Source organism: Artemia sp. Qi Xiang Cuo, chromosome 8 (assembly GCF_049724085.1).
Source record: "Artemia sp. Qi Xiang Cuo chromosome 8, ASM4972408v1, whole genome shotgun sequence".
Lineage (NCBI taxonomy): Eukaryota > Metazoa > Arthropoda > Branchiopoda > Anostraca > Artemiidae > Artemia > Artemia sp. Qi Xiang Cuo.
The window spans coordinates 6,166,190-6,183,518 of record NC_142801.1 but is presented as its reverse complement, the minus strand read 5'-3'; the positions used below and the strand labels follow the sequence as shown (position 1 = coordinate 6,183,518).

At 36.2% G+C, this 17,329-nt stretch overlaps 1 protein-coding gene across 1 annotated transcript in view; it reads right to left on the bottom strand.

The window, feature by feature from the left end:
* LOC148949097 (cytoplasmic dynein 2 heavy chain 1-like) overlaps positions 1-17,329 on the bottom strand; it is a 336,505-nt gene that overhangs the window by 291,711 nt on the left and 27,465 nt on the right. The window contains exons 2-3 of the mRNA XM_089092625.1: positions 7,521-7,622; positions 5,146-5,487 (exon numbers count right to left, since the gene is read on the bottom strand). Of these exons, the coding sequence (XP_088948751.1) occupies positions 5,146-5,487; positions 7,521-7,622 (444 nt within the window). The remainder of the gene's footprint in view (positions 1-5,145; positions 5,488-7,520; positions 7,623-17,329) is intronic.

Genomic DNA, 17,329 nt, shown 5'->3' with positions numbered 1-17,329 from the left:
TACAACCCTTGTCCCAAGGCTCTTAGGGGATGTGTAAACGCTGAGGGCATTATTATATGTTCTTTGGACCATTTTTACCAAAATTTCCATCTCAAAATTTCTGTTGGACGCATCAAGGGAAAAGAATACCTGTGTGGAAGGGGGGGGGGGTCTTATTCCAAGGGTGGCACGGCCCTTGTGTTCCAAGAATCGTTCTTAAAAAAAATTAGACAAAAGGTCGAATATTAGCGTAGAGAGGGGGTATTGAGGAGGGGGTAGCCTCCGTCATATACGGAACAATTTCTGTACGTTCTAAGTTTTAATGTCACTCCTTTCTTTCGGTAGAAGAAACTAGTTTTGTATTTATATCTGATCATTTTTCAGATAATCCCAGGAAATCCGCCCCCTCTGTGGAAAATTACCCTACGAAAATTCCTCTATATAAAGTTCCTCCCATTTAACATTCTTCCACCGGAAAATTATTCCCGGACAATTCCATCCCTGCTACGAATCCTTCCCAGAAAATTTTTGCTTACGATTATGCCTGAAAAATTTTCCTTACCATAATTTTATTTCAAGAAAGACTTGTATTCATTTAGTTTCTGATCCTTTTTAAGGTCATTGGGGAATATCCCTGTTTGGAAAGCACCCCACCCCTGGAAAGTTTATCCCCCAGAAATTTGCCATGGAGAGTTTCTCCTGGTGATAATTCCCCCATGGAAATTTCTCCCGTGGAAAATTTCCCCTCAAAAAGATCCCAAGAGAATTCCAACTCCGCTGAAATCTTCTCCCTGAGAGTTCCCTCAGAGTGTCTCTACATGTACAATGGGATGAACAACGAGAAAAAAGACAAATAAAAAACATTCTGTATACAAATTCTGGTAAATTCTCCCCATGTAAAATTTCCCCTGAAAAGTTTACCCCCTCCCCCTAGAAACTTCCATCCCAATGGGAATTTCTCCCCATAGAAAATCCATCCCCAAAAGATCTCCTTCCTCTCTTGAAGAATGTCGGTATATTTCCCTATAACAAATACTATATGTACACAATGGGCAAATTTCATAACTTGCGGCCCTTCCTCTGATGGTTCTGAGGGGTCATATCATCTCCAAAGACTTATCTATTGTACCTTTCAACAATACTGAACAAAATGGCTATTTCAAAATTTTGATCAGGCGCCTTTCAGGAAAAAAGGGCGCGGGACGGGGGCTAGTTGTCCTCCAATTTTTTGGTCACTTAAAAAGGACACTATATATTTTAATTTTCGTTTGAACGAGCCCTCTTGCAAAATTCTATTACCATTGGTTCGATATGGTCATCCCTGGAAAAAGCAACAACAACAAATAAACATGAATCCGTGATGCTTCTTCTGGCAAACACTATAAAATTTCATTTTTATAGATATGAGCTTGGAACCTCTACAGTGAGGTTCTCTCATATGCTGAATCTGATTGCGTGATTTTCATCAAAATCCTTTGACATTTATGAGGTGTTTTTCACCTTTTTTGAAAATTTGACAAATTTTCTAAGGCCCACTAATGGGTAACACTATATTTAAAAAATATTATATATTTGGATTCAGCACAATAAGCTAATTTTTTGGTACATCTATTGATATCAAAATTGATTTTAGATCATCAAGAACCTAATTTTTTTCTTTTGCTAACATTTCATTTTCAGTTAGTAATACTTGATAAATAGATAGACGATTTTTCCTGACTATTGGAAGCTGGAAGCGATTGTCAAATAGTTCGTGGCAACGAACTGTAAGTAAGGAGCGACCCGGCTCAATGGTAACCGAAACTCTAGAAAACGGTATTTTGATACAAATAGGTACATCAAAAGAATAAGATTTTAATGCTGATTTCAAATATATAAGTTTCATCAAGTTTCATCCTACCCATCAAAAGTTAGGCGCCTGAGAAAATTTGGCTGATTTTCGAAAAAAGGGGGAAAGACCCCCTAAAAGGTATAGAACCTTAATGAAAATCACACCATCATATTCCGCGTATCAGAGAACCTTACTGTAGAGGTTTCAAGCTCCCATCTACAAAAATGTGGAATTTTGCATTTTTTGCGAGAAGAAAGATCACGGGTGCGTGTTTATTTGTGTGTTTGTTTGTTTGTTTGTTTTTTTTTTCCCCAGGGGTGATCGTATTGACCCAGTTGTCCTAGAATATCGTGGGAGGGCTCAATGGAATGGAAAATAAAAGTTCTAGTTCCCTTTTTAAGTTACCAAAAAAAATTGAGGGCAACTAGGCCCCCTCCCACGCTCATTTTTTTCCCAAAGTCATCTGATCAAAATTTTGAGATAGCCGATTTGTTCAGCATGTTCAAAAATATTAATAGTATGTCTTTTAGGATGACTTAATCCCCCGAAGTTCCCGGGGGAGGGCTGAAAGTTATGAACTTTACCCAATGTTAACATATAGCATTGGTTATTTGGAAGTATACAGACGTTTTCAGGGGAGATTTTTCCTGGTAGTGGGGGGGGGGGGTGGGTCGGGAGTTATGTGGGAGGATCTTTCGAAGGAAGTTTTCATGGGGGAAGGGACATTGCTATGAAGGGGACGCCGGACTTCCCAGCATTATTTAAAAAAAGATAAGAAATTTAATATAAAAAAACAAGTATTTCAACTGCAATAGCAGCAACATCGAAACTTTAAACGAACAGAAAATATTACATATATGATTGGGTTCACCCCGTAGGCAATGCCTTGCTCTTTAAGCCAAAGATTTTTTAGTACTTTCATAAGAGCTATTTATTCTAATTAACGGCCTTTGTGATTAAGCGGTTATTTTTAAAGAATTGGAACAAAATTCAAACTTTCGCCTAAAGAGCAAGGTATTGACTAGGGGGCGAAACCCATAAAAAAGGTATTAAAAATATATGAATATAGAAGTTCGTTACGTAAGTTAATTCGTAAGTTACATATATTTATTACTAATAAAAATGTTCGTAAATAAAATTAAACAAGTTTCGAGAAAGCCATTTAACTAAATAAAAGTAAATAAATATGAAAATTTTTTTTTAATTATTCATGTACGGTGAGCCAAGATCAAAACCTGTATTAATTCAAAAACGTTCAAAAATTAAATAAAAAAAAACAAGTTATTTAAACTGAAAGTAAGGAGCGACATTAAAACTTAAAACGAACAGAAATTATTCCGTAAATGAAAGGGAATGTCCCCTCCTCACCGCCTCGCTCTTTACGCTAAAGTTTGACTTTGTCTCACAACTTAATTTTTTATAACAATAAAAAACTTTAGCGTAAAGAGCGAGGCGTTGAGGAGGGGACAGTCCCTTTCATATACGGAATAATTTCTGTTCGTTTTAAGTTTTAATATCTCTCCTTACTTTCAGTTTAAAGAACTTGTTTTTTTATTTAATTAACTAAAAAGGTGCCTGCTTGCCTATTATCTTGACTATAGCGTAAAAGCAAGGAGAAATAAAATCGTTTACAGATGAAAGAATACAAACTCGTAAAGAATTTCAAGAGTATTTGCAAATACTCTTTGTTTTCAAATTTGCTAGATGTTTTCCAGAGAAATTGCTTAAGGATTGTTCTGGGTACCCGGCTGACTGACCGTTTTCCAAACAATAGGCTATACGAAAAATGTGGTTCAATATCGCTCTCTAGGGCTATAATGAAAGAAAGGTTGAGGTGGCTAGGGCACGTTGTGCGGATGAAGGATGAGAGATTGCCGAAGATTGTTCTTTTCGGCATACCATCTAGGCTAAACGGAAAGCAGGTCGTCCCCGTTTAGGGTGGGAGGACGTCATAAAGAAAGATTTAAAGGAAATGGGAACTTCGTGGGCGGGTGTAAAAAGGGAGGCTTTGAATAGATTGGGGTGGAGGAGGAGCGTGCGTAGCTGCCTTGGCCTCAGGCGGCTTGGTGCTGCGGTGAGTTGTTAATAGTAGTAGTAGTAGTAGTATTTGCAAATAGTTGTCTGCGGGAAAGAGCAAGCAACTACGAAAAATAATAACGTTTGTAAAAAAATTACATTTGTAAAAAATTAGTAGAAAATAAGTATTTAAGTAAATTTAGTGCTAGACAAATAGTTTTAATACTGATTTGGTGAAAAATGGATTTTTTTTTATACAAAAATATGTATCCAGCGAGGAAATATTCTATTTTATGTCATAAATTTGCAAAATATGTCCTTTTTATGTCCCAAATTTCTAAAATATGTCCCTTTTTTGCCCTAGTCATTGTGTCCCAGCCCACAGGAATATGTCCTTTGGACATAAAATATGTCCAGTTGGCAACCCTGGTCACAAATCACTTGTTTCAGAGTAAACATATACCTAAAGGATTAGAGGCGTGCTTAGCGCGCTGGATAGGGTGCCGAGATTTTAATCCAAAAATCTTGGGTCCGACTTTTGCAGTCGTCAACTTTTCATTAGAGTTTGTTATTCATAGTCGGATAATTTAACATTTTCCACACGAATAACGTCACAAATACTTGAAATTTCTTTTCCGCAAATGAGTGTTTGTGCTAAATGATTCAAAAACACTGCTAACCTGAATTAACACCAAATGTCGAAAACTTAATTTGGATGGGAAATCAGTTAAATCAAGAATATACAACCCAAATTACCTACCCAAAATATGTTGTTCATTCACTAAAAACTTCTGTCTAGCCAGAGTTTTGGAATAACTGTTGATTACCTTCACCCAAAAAGACAAAACAATAAGACAATAACCCAACTTTGAACAGCCAGAATAAAAATCTTCATTCAGAATGGCCCCAGATTAGCCCAAATTAGCTAACAGCAAGACAAACAGGAAGACAAAACCATGCTTTGAATAGTCAGAACTAAAATCCTAATCAAGCTTAGCCCTAGATTAGCTAACTAAAACAAGAAGACAAGAACCCAGCTTTTAATAGCCAGAATAAAAATCTTAATCCATATTCTCCCTGAACTGCAAACAATTTAAAAATATCTTAAATTTAAGGGTTCTTGAAGAAATATTTTTTCCTAGAGGCTTCAAGTTACCTAATTTATTTTTTTTAAGAAATAGACATTCCCTTTCACCCAAGCTACCAATAATGGAAGAACCAAAATTTAACAGATAAACTTACATATGCACAATCTGGATTAGTCCCAGATAACATACTTAGAGAACCTCTTAAAATTAAGGAAAATGCAGATAAATTACCTATTCAAAACAGCTTGTTCTTGCTCTAGAGGCTTCAGTTTATCCAAAATTTTGGAAAAATCAACATTCGCTTTCACCCAAGCTGCCAAAGGATACGCGACCACGGATGCTCTTTTAGCCGCTGTTTCGTCAAAGGAGTTTGATTTCTCCTTCAAAAGGAGCTCAACCGCTTTCCTGTTAGATGGCTTAATATTTCTAGCATCAAAAGTCGTAATTTCCTCTCTGATACCACGCTTTGCTAGGAATTGTTTCATTGAGTTCCAAGATGTGTCCAAAATCCCCATCAGCCTTAGAACTCCCTCCAGTATATCTCTGATGACTTCAGGGGGAGCTCTTAGCGATCTAAGTAAAAACAAATGAAATTATGTATTTGCATGCAAAACACGGATACTCGAATGGCGTTATGTATTACATCAGAACTTTTAAACGACAGAGGGAAAATTAAAATATGTTTTTCAAGCTTTCTATAGAAACTCTTTCTAGTATATTTGTGATGACCAACGGGGGAGTACTTAGTGAGCTAAAAAAGGGAATAAATCAAGTGCTACACTTACGAGTAAAAATAGTGATCTTCAAATGATGTTATGTTTTACAGCAGCAATTTTAAAAGAGAGTGGAAAGGCTGGAAAAAGGTTTTTTAAGCTTTTTCTTAGACCACTTTTCACCTTATTTCTGACAAACCCAGGTGAAGCTCTTAGTTATCTTAAAAGGGAATTAAATTAAACACCAAATTTTCCAGAGAAAAATTCAGTGGTTTTGTGTCAAGTAATATGAAATTTATAGGAGAATGGAAATAGCTTAAATGTTTTTTTTTCAGCCGTTTTGCTGTTATTGAGGACCAGTTATTTGTACAAAGCGTATTTAAGCCTTCAAGAAACCACAAAATATCTTTTTTTCCAAAGCTCCATTTCTAAATTATTGCTGCGAGTGAAACCTTGTTGAATAAACAAACTACTCTGAAAATCAATTTTCATAAAAAGTAGTCAGAGAGGGAGCTCATTTTTTTTTATAACACCCAAATGATGCACACTCTTCGTAAAGAGAAAAACTTTGCATGGATTTGGACATTTCGATTTGGTTGATATTTCGGTTATACTGTTTGGTCCTAGGTAGTTGGATAGATGAGTAAGGTCAAAACCTCGTTCAAGTGCACATTTATCTTAAATACTAGATTAGGATGACAGTCTTTTTTTTTTTTTTTTTCTTGCCAATTAATTACCTCTAAAACATTATATAAATTATATAAGAAAAACCTAACAAAAAATTGACAAAAAAGTGTCTTAAATATTTGGAAGAATTATCCTAAAAGGGAAAGAACTACTTTCTTTATTGACACTAGGGGGTGCATATCCTTGAATGAGTGTATATCCATACATTATTATGGCACTTCTTACCGGGTATGGAACATAGCAAAGGCAGTGAAAGGCCAACACAATAATTACGGAACAACTGAGGAAAGGCAAGGTCGTGGTCAATAAGTACATATTTTGAATTTTTTTTTTATAAAACACACAGAAATTTTTATTTGTAAAAAATAAACAGATGTTATTAATCAGGGTTCATTAGAGATACGCCTTCAGCCCGTAGAAGTCCTAGCACTTTTTTTTTACCCAGGACCGGTGTTGCGAAATTTATACTTATTTATATTGAACTAGAAGAATTCATTTTGTATAAAGCCTGTTCAATGAAGATGAAGTAGTAAAAATATTGAGGATTTAAAGCTAAAATCAATTAATGTAAAGGATTGAGAAGCATTAGCTTTATAATAGATACAGACACAATTGTTATATTCTTATGAAAATTATACTAACGGTGACAAGTTGTGACAGATGATAGTGGCAATATGACAGGCTGAAATTATCGCTTAAAAATCAAATTTACCTGACTTATCAATTAAGTACTTAAAGATAGGCTAAAGCACAATTTCAATGTGGCTTTTTAATTTCCAGAGATCATCGCATACATTTTCTAAAGACGCAGTTTCATTGTCTGTTAAACCCAGTCTTAACGGATACAATGTGAGTCATTAAGGATTCCATACCACATAGGCAGCTTAGGAAAAATCGTGGAGAGGAAAATTCACCTCTTAAATTGTTTATAAAATCATTAGAAGAGACCACGCCCTCCTCTTATATTAGTAGATACAATACGATTGGAAGGCATACCACCTTTTTCTTGTTCCAAACCTGTATTCAGATAGTACCTCAATACTAAAAATAACAGGAAAAATATGCGTTTACTCTGCATTTAGTCTTATTAGTGCTATTCACCTTATTTAGGTTCTTACCTACAATGAAAGATCCTTATTGCTGTTATTTACCAATAAAGACAAACCACTTCAGCTTATTCTGATACACCTAATAGATTATGATTACCTGATTTCTGATAGGGATTCAGGTCTTATGTTTCCAACTGCTGATTGTGCTTCTTCGACAAGGGGTTGAATTTTTGAAAGCTCCTGCTGAATGATAACTTTTCTAAAAAAATGAGAAAAGTAAGTGAGCAACCACCTTAAAAGAGTAAGGAACAAATAATGAAGTTTCATATATTATAATCGGATAAATTTAAGAATTTATCCAATAATTTAGAAATAAAGTGGAAAGAAATCATAGGCAGCGCCATAGCGCTGTCTAAGTAAAGAACGATGGCACAATGCAACGAACGTAGGCATAATGTATTATTTATTCATTTTTTTTGTGTTTTGGCCAGGGCACTTCGTATCAAAGGAGTTGTCATAGAAACTTTGAAAGGGGCTCATTCGATTAGAGAATGAAATGGCTAGTGCCCTTTTTAATATTCGAAAGTGATCGGAAGGCAGCTAAAACCCCCTCAAATCCCACCATTTCCCAAACACATCCAATCAAAATTTTGAGATAGCCATTTTGTACAAGGTAGCTGATTTCCAAATAGAAATTATGTTTTTGAGGAGGAGACTCCCCCCCAGCCCTCAGGGAAAGGGTTGTACTGTTATGCCCCAGGGGCACATGAGGTTTTTATAGAAAGCTTTGTCGTAGAAACTTCAAAAAGTGCTCCTTTGATTGGAAGTAGAAAGGGCTAGAGATCTTTTTAATAGTCGAACGCGATTGGAGGCAACTAACCCCCCTCTCACGCCCCCCCCATTTCCCCAAACACATCCAACCAAATTTTGAGATACACATTTTGTTCAACGTAGTGGAAAGATCTAGAAATTATGTTTTTGAGGAGGACACTCCCCCCACAGCCCTTAGGGCAAGGGTTATAAGTTATACCCTGGGGGCATATAAAGTTTTAATAGAAAGTGTTGTCGTAGAAACTTCAAAAAGGGCTCATTCGATTGGTAATTCAAAGGGCTAGTGGTGTTTTTAATAGTCAAATGTGATTGGAGGGCATCTAAACCTCCTTTCAGGCTTACCATTTCCCCAAACACATCCAATCAAAATTTTGAGATAGAGATTTTGTTGAACGTAGTTGAAAGGTCCGAAAATTATGTTTTTGAGGATGACGCTCGCCCCACCGCCCTCAGAACAAGGGTTGTAAGTTATGCCTTGGGGGCCTTTAAGGCTTTTATAGAAAGTATTTTCGTAAAAACTTCAAAAAGCGTTCAGTTGATTGGAAATTGAAAGGGCTAGTGCTCTTTTTAAAAGCTGAAAGTAATTGGAGGGAAACTAACCCCCTCTCATGCCCACCACTTCCCCAAACACATACAATCAAAATTTTGAGATATCCGTTTTGTTCAACGTAGTTAAAAGCTCTGGAAGTTAGGTCTTTGAGGATGATAACCCCCTCAGAGGCTTCAGGGCAAGGGCTGTAAGTTATGCCCTGGGGGCGTATAAGGTTGTTATAGAAAGTGCTGTCATAGAAACTTCAAAAAAAGCTCATTTGATTGAAAATTGACAGGGCTAGTCCCCTTTTTAATAGTCGAAAGTAAATTGAAAGCAACTAACCCCCCTCTCACGCCCACCATTTCCCCAAACTCATCCAAACAAAATTTTAGATAGGTATTTTGTTCAACGTAGTTGAAAACTCTGGACATTATGTATTTGAGGATGACAAACCCCCCAAGCCCCTTACGGCAAGGGTTGTAATTTAGGCCCTGGGGGCATATAAGGTTTCTATAGAAAGTGTTTTCGTAGACACTTCAAAAAGGGCTCATTCAATTGGAAATTCAAAGGGCTAGTGGCCTTTTTAATAGTCGAAACTGATTGGAGGACAACTGACCCCTCTCTCACGCCCACCTTTACTACAAACATATAGAATCAAAATTTTGAGATAGACATTTTGTTCAACGTAGTTAGTAGAGGAGGGGGTGTTACTCCGACGATTACACCACCCCTTCGAATCCCGATCCGGACACTTTTTTTAAAACTCCCACGCCCACACCATATATGGGCATAGAGTCATTAGGGGGAACACGTGGTTAATGGGGTCAATGACCTCTTTTTCCAAGGTCGATTTATTTGATGTTTCTATGTGTAATAGCTCCGGGGCGAAGGTTGCACATGCGCATTGAATTCTAACGGGAACAATGTTATTGATCTAGGACTCGAAGGGGAAGGGAATTTCCGGGAACTTGATTGCGTAATCAAAGTGTGTCAACAACAACAACATCGACCTTGACATTCCCTGAGAGCGTGCACGTACAACACCGGTACGAACCACGTGGTTTATGGTCCATATATGGGCATAGAATACTGACGGGGCTCCAAATAAGAGCATGGACTCATTAGGGAGAACACGTGGTTAATGGGGTCAATGATCTAAATTTCACAACAACAACATCGACCTTGACATTCGCTGAGAGCGTGCACTTACAACAACAAAAACCCGGACTTTGGAACACCTGTGCTGTCGACCTCAATTCACATATCGTGAATCAATAATTCCCCTTAGAAACAACAAATTAATGTCCCTTTCTTGACAGATCAATCAATCAATGACATCATCTATCAGACTTTAAAAATTTCCGCCTAGAAACATTTCTCCAGGAATAGATCCAAGTCATTAATGTCTTTGTCTCGGAAACAACTCTTTTGGTCGAACTCCAAAAGATATTAATAACCAAAGGCCATGGAAACAATTAGGCAAGAAACATCTTAGCGATGAATTGTTTTAGCGCGCGAGAAGGTTTCCTATTAATTTGAAATGCGTTTGCACAGAGATGCCAATAACGAAGGAACACGCTGAATTTATGTTTAAGGATAATTTGGGCGAAACTTTTCTAGACAGGTTATGGAACTATTTTGGTGAAACAGATAGAGACATTTTAAAAGAATATTTTTGAAGAGATTTTAGAAGAGAATTTGAGTGTGGTCGTTATAATACACAAGCTTCATTTGAACAGTGTTGTGAGGTCCTCTAACCCAACCCCAAAGGGTTCCAATCCTCCTACCCCAACCCCGAAGGAAGCCCCCGGTCCTCAAAGCCCCCCCAAGCTCCCAAAGGGACCCCGGCGCCTCCAACGGCCCACCCAGACCCCCAACGGTCCCCCCCGACCCTCAACGGCCCGCCCTGTGCCCCAACGGTCCTCCTCCGGTCCCCAAAGGCCCATCGAGCTCCCAAAGGACCAATGGGGTCCCAAAGGCCCTCTACCGGTCACCAACTGTCCCCCCGGCAACCAAAGACCCCCCTTGTGCCCCAAGGGCCCTCCCTGTGCCGCCAAGGCACTCCACTGGTCCTCAACGGTCCCCCAGCTCTCCCAAGGGACCCCGGCACCTCCCAAGGCCCACCCCGAACCCCCAATGCCCACCCCCGGCCCCCAAAGTCCCCCAGACCCCCAACTGTCCCCCTGGACCCCCAAGGGCCCTCCCTGTGCCTCTAAGGCCCTCCACTGTTCCCCAAAGGCCCCCCAGCGCCCCAAAGGGCCCCCGGCGCCCCCAACGGCCCCCCCCGCACCCCCAAGGCCCACCCCAGGCCCCAAATGTCCCCCAGACCCCCAACTGTCCCCCCGGACCCCCAAAGGCCCACCCTGTGCCCCAAAGGGCCGCCCCCCGGCCCCCAAGGTCCCCCCGGCTCCCAAAGGACCAACGGGGTCCCAAAGCCCCGCCACCGGTCCCCCAAGGGCCCCCAGGCACCCAAAGGCCCTCCCTGTGCCCCAAAGGCCCTCCCCGTGCCCCAAAAGTCCACCTCCGGTCCCCAAAGGCCCATCGAGCTCCCAAAGGACCAACGGGGTCCCAAAGGCCCTCCACCGGTCCCCAAAGGCCCAGCGAGCTCCCAAAGGATGAACGGGGTCCCAAAAGCCCTCCCCCGGTCCCCAAAAGGCCCCCCGGCCCCCCCCGGCCCTCCCCCGGCCCCCCACGGCCCCCCAAGCTCCCAAAGGATCACCGGCGCCCCCAACAGCCCACCCCGCCCCCCAAAGGCCCTCCCCGGGCCCCACAAAGGAATTATTTACTGACCTTCAGTTGTTGTGATTTTAAAAGTTCTGCCTTTGTTTTATAAAATCATCGCCTAAAATGCCTCAAACTGTTTCACCCAAAGAGACACATACACAGAGACACACACACAGAGACACACACTGAGACAAACAAACAGAGACACACACACAGAGACACGCACACAGAGACACACGCACAGAGACACACACACAGATAAAAATACACAGAGACACACACACACAGAGACAAAAAAACAGAGACATACACAGGGTGTGGATTACCTTGTTACAGTTAAATAATCATGATTTTTCAAAGTTTATTTTGAATTTCTTTCGTTGAAGTGGAATAGTTGGAATATTTAAGTAGTGTTTGGTTGTGGTTTAACTTGTCACATTTAAATTTTATTTATTTTTAAAAGTTCATTTTGAATTTCTTTCGTTGAAATGTAAGAGTTGGAACATTTCAGTAGTGTTTGGTTGTGGTTTAACTTGTCACAGTTACATTTTCTTGATTTTTCATACGTCATTTTTAATTTCCTTCGTTGAAAAGCAAGAGTTTGTCCATTTCACGAGCTTTCGTTAATTATGGCAAGGGTGAATTTTTATCGTACATTATTGTACATCTCTCATTCCTAAATTGTATCGTTGAAAATCAATAGTAGAACTATTTCACAAGCATTCGCTCGGATATTACATTATCAAGATTAAAGTTAAATGACTTTTCAAATCTCATTTTGAATTTCTTTAGTTGAAAAGCAATAGTTGGAATATTTCAGTCGTGTTTGGTTGTGGTTTACCTTGTCACAGTTCAATTTTCTTGATTTTTCAAAGTTCATTTTAATTTCTTAAGTTTAAATGTAAGAGTTGAAATATTTAATAAGTGTTTGGTCTTGGTTTACCTTTTCACAGTTAAATTTTATTGATTTTCAAAGTTAATTTTTGATTTTTTTCGTTGAAAGGAAAGAGCTTGACTATTTCAGTGGTGTTTGGTTTTAGTTTAAAGTGCCACATTTAAATTTTCATGATTTTTCAAATATCATTTTGAATTTATTTCGTTGAAGTGCAAGAGTTGGACTATTTCAATAGTGTTTGGTTGTGGTTTACCTTGTCACAGTTATATTTTCTTGATTTTTCAAAGTTCATTTAGGATTTCTTTCCTTGAAATACAAGAGTTGGAACATGTCAGCAGTGTTTGGTTGTGGTTTACCTTGTCACACTTACATTTTCTTGATTTTTCAAATTTCATTTAGAATTTATTTCTTTGAAATACAAGAGTTGGAATATTTCATTGATGTTTGGTTCTGGTTTAGCTTGTCACCGATACATATTACTGATTTTTCAAAGTTCATTTTGAATATTTTTTTTTGAATTGAAAGAGTTGGAATATTTAAGTCGTGTTTGGTGGTGGATTAAAATGTCACAGTTAAATTTTCTTGATTTTTCAAATTTAATTTTGAATTTCATTCGTTGAAATGAAAGAGTTGGAATATTTAAGTAGTGTGGGGTCGTGGTTTACATTGTAAAATTTACATTTTCTTGATTTTTAAAAGTTCATTTCTAATTTCTTTCGTTGAAATGCAATAGTTGGAATATTTCAGTGTTGTTTGGTTATGGTTTTACTGGTCAAAGTAAAAGTTTCATGGTTTTTAAATGATCATTATGAATTTCTTTCGTTGAATTTCAAGAGTTGGACTATTTAAATATTGTTTGGTTGTGTTTTACCTTGTCACAGTTACATTTTCATGATTTTTCAAAGTTCATTTTGAATTTCTTTCCTTGAAAAGCAAGAGTTGGAATATTTCAGTTGCGTTTGGTTGTGGTTTACCTTGTCACAGTTACATTCTCTTGATTTTTCAAAGTTCATTTTGAATTTCTTTCGTTGAAATGCAAGAGTTGGAATATTTCAGCAGTGTTTTGCTATGGTTTACCTTGTCACAGTTACATTTTCCTGATTTTTCAAAGTTCATTTTGAATTTCATTAGTTGAATTGGAAGAGTTGGAATATTTCATTTGTGTTTGGTTATGTTAGACCTTATGTCAGTGTATGTCGCTTGATTTTTCATTGTACATTTTGAATTGCTTCTGTTTTAAAGTTATTTTCGGTATATTACAGTGTTTTTTGGTTGGGGTTTTCCTTGTCACAGTTTAAGTTACTAGAAATAACAATTTTCATTTTGTATTTCTTACGTTTTAATTCTATTGGTTTTATATTTCTGTATTGTGATGATGTTATTTACCTAATCACAGGTACAGTATCTTTATTAGTCAAAGCTCATTTTGTTTTTCATTCGTTGAAAATAAAGTGATTGAATCTTTCTGCGTCTTACGTTTGTTTTTCTACATGTATCAGATAGAGATTAATGATTTTTCAAATTTAATATTGAATTTATTACGTTGAAAAGCAAGAGTTGGAATATTTCAGTAGTGTTTGGTTGTTGTTTAACGTGTCACAGTTACATTTTATTTATTTTTCAATGTTCATTTTGAATTTCTTTATTTGAAATGCACTTGTTGAACTATGTAAATAGTGTTTGGTCTTGGTTTACCTTGTCACAGTTACATTTTCATGATTTTTCAAAGTTCATTTCGAATTTCTTTCATTGAAATGCAAGAGTTGGAATATTTCAGAAGTGTTTGGTTTTGGTTTACCTTGTCACAGTTAAATTTTCTTGATTATTCAAAGATAATTTTTAATTTATTTTGTTGAAATGCAAGAGTTGGACTATTTAAGTAGTGTTTGGTCGTGGTTTACCTTGTCACAGTTACAGTTTCTTGATTTTTCAAAGTTCGTTTTGAATTTCTTTCGTTGAAAAGCAAGAGTTGGAATATTTCAGTAGTGTTTGGCTGTGGTTTACCTTGTCACAGTTACATTTTCATGATTATTCAAAGCTCATTTTGAATTTAAATCGTTGCAGTTGAAGAGGTGGAATATTTGAGTAATGGTATGTCATGGTACACATCGTCACAGATAAATTTTCTTGACTATTCAAAGCTCATTTTGAAATTCTATCCTTGAAATGCAAGAGTAGGACTATTTCATTAGTATTTGGTTGTGGTTTAGCATGTCACAGTTACATTTTCCTGATTTTTCAAAGTTCATTTTGAATTGCTTTCGTTGAAATGCAAGAGTTGGAATATTTCAGTAGTGTTTGGTTATGGTTTAAAATTTCACAGTTTCTTTTTCTTGTTAATTCAATGTCCATTTGTTTTGCTTAGAATGAAATGCTTTAGTATGACTACTCCAGTTGCTGTTGGCATGGGGGTAGCTTCTAACTGTGAAATTTTCTTGTATTTACTATGTTCATTTTTTATTAATAAAATTGTAATGCCAGTGATGGACTGTATCAGTAGTGTTTGGTTGTGGTTTAACATGTCACAGTTACATTTTCATGATTTTTCAATGCTCATTTATAATTTATGTAATTGAAAAGAAAGAGTTGGACTATTTCAGTATAGTATGGTTTTGTTATACCTTGTCAAAGTTAAATTTTCTTGATTTTTCAAAATTCATTTTGAATTTATATCTTTGAAATGCAAGAGTTGGAATATTTCACTAGTGTTTGGTTGTGGTTTACCTTGTCACAATTACATTTTCTCGATTTTTCAAAGTTCATTTTTGAATTTCTTTCGTTGAAAAGCAAGAGTTGGAATATTTCAGTAGTGTTTGCTTGTGGTTTACCTTGTCACAGTTAATTTTATTGATTTTTAAAAGGTCATTTGAATATATTTAGTTGAAATGCAAGAGTTGGAATATGTAATCTGTGTTTGGTTGTAGTTTTCAGTGTCAAAGTTAAATTTTACTTTTTTATCAAAGTTCATGTTGAATTAATTTAGTTGAAATGCATGTTTTGGAATATTTCAGTAGTGTTTGGTTGTGGTTTACCTTGTCAAAGTTACATTTTCCTGATTTTTCAAAGTTCATTTTGAATTTACTTAGTTTAAATGCAAGAGTTGGAATATTTCAGTAGCGTTCGGTTGTGGTTTAACTTGTCACAGTTAAATTTTATTGATTTTTCAAACTTAATTTTGAATTTCTTTACTTGATATTCAAGAGTTGGAATATTTAAGCAGAGTTTGGATGTGGTTTACATTGTCAAATTTACATTTTCTTGATTTTTCATAGTTAATTTTGAATTTCTTTAGTTGAAATTCAATAGTTTGAATATTTCATTAGTGTTTTCTTATGTTTTAAATTGTCACAGTTAAATTTTTTTTTTTTTACAAATTTCATTTTTAATTCATTCATTTGAAATTTAAGAGTTTGAATATTTAATAAGGGTTTTGTTGTTGTTTACCTTGTCACAGTTAAATTTTCTTGATTTTTCAAAGTTCATTTTTTATTTATTTATTTGTAATGCAATAGTTGGAATATTTCAATTGTGTTTGGTCGTGGTTTACCTTGTCACATTTAAATTTTCTTGATTTTTCAAAGATAATTTCGAATTTCTTTCTTTGTAATACAAGAGTTGGAATATTTCAGTAGTGTTTGGTTGTGGTTTACCTTGTCAAAATTAAACTTTCATGATTTTTCAAATAACATTTTGAATTTCTTTCGTTTAAATGCAATAGTTTGAATATTTCAGTAGTGTTTTCTTTTTGTTTACCTTGTAATAATTGCATTTTATAGATTTTTTTCAATTTTAATTTTGAATTGATTTAGTTTAAAAGAATTAGTTTGAATATTTAAGTATTGTCTTCTTTTTGTTTAAATATTAAAAGTTTAATGATATTGATTTTCCAATGTTCATTTAGAATTTATTTCGTTGAAATGCACGAGTTGGAGTATTTCAGTTGTGTATGTTTATGGTTTACATTGTCACAGTTAAATTTTCTTGATTTTTCAATGATCATTTAGAATTTCATTCTTTTAAATGCTATAGTTGATATATTTCATTCGTGTGTGCTTATGTTTTAAATTTTCAAAGTTGCATTTTATTTTTTTTTCAATTTTATTTTTATTTTATTTTATTTGAATTAAAGAGTTTTAATATTTATGTTGTGTTTTGTTTTTGTTTAACTTCTCAGAGTTACATTTTCTTGATTTTTCAAAGTTCATTTAGAATTTCTTTCGTTGAAATGAAAGAGCTGGAATATTTCAGTAGTGTTTGGTTATGGTTCAACTTGTCACAGTTACATTTTCTTGATTTTCAAATTTATTTTGAATTTCTTTCGTTGAAATGCAAGAGTTTGAATATTTCTCTAGTGTTTGTTTCTGTTTTACAATGAGACATTTACACGCATTTATAAACATGTGTACACACACACACACATAAACTCATACACATAAAAACCCAATAATAATCCTACACATACAAACACTCACGCAAACATATACTAACAAATATAAATACAAAACCACATACACACACACACACACATACAACCACACCTACACACACACATACACACACACCCGTTAGGGTCAGATAGGTCAGGTTAGACATTGTGCGCTTCACTTAGGTTAGCTTAGGTTAGGTGAGAGACAGGCAAAAAGATAGTTGTATGATTAGGTTAGGTTAGGTTAGATTATTTTAGGTTAAGTTAGATTAGGATAGGTTAGCCTACTTACGAACTCGTATAGATTAGGTTAGGTTGGTTTAAGTTAGGTTAGGTTAGATTAGGTTTGATTAATTTAGGCTAATTTAATTTAAATGAGGTTAGATTAAGTTGGGTTAGGCTAAGTTAGGTTAGGCTAGGTTAGCCTACGGAAGCGCGCGTACGTAGGCTAACCTATCCGAACCTAACGAAGCCGAACCTAACTTAATCTAACCTATCCAAACTTAACCTAACCTAACATAATCTAACCTAACCTAACGTAGATTAACCTCACTTAAT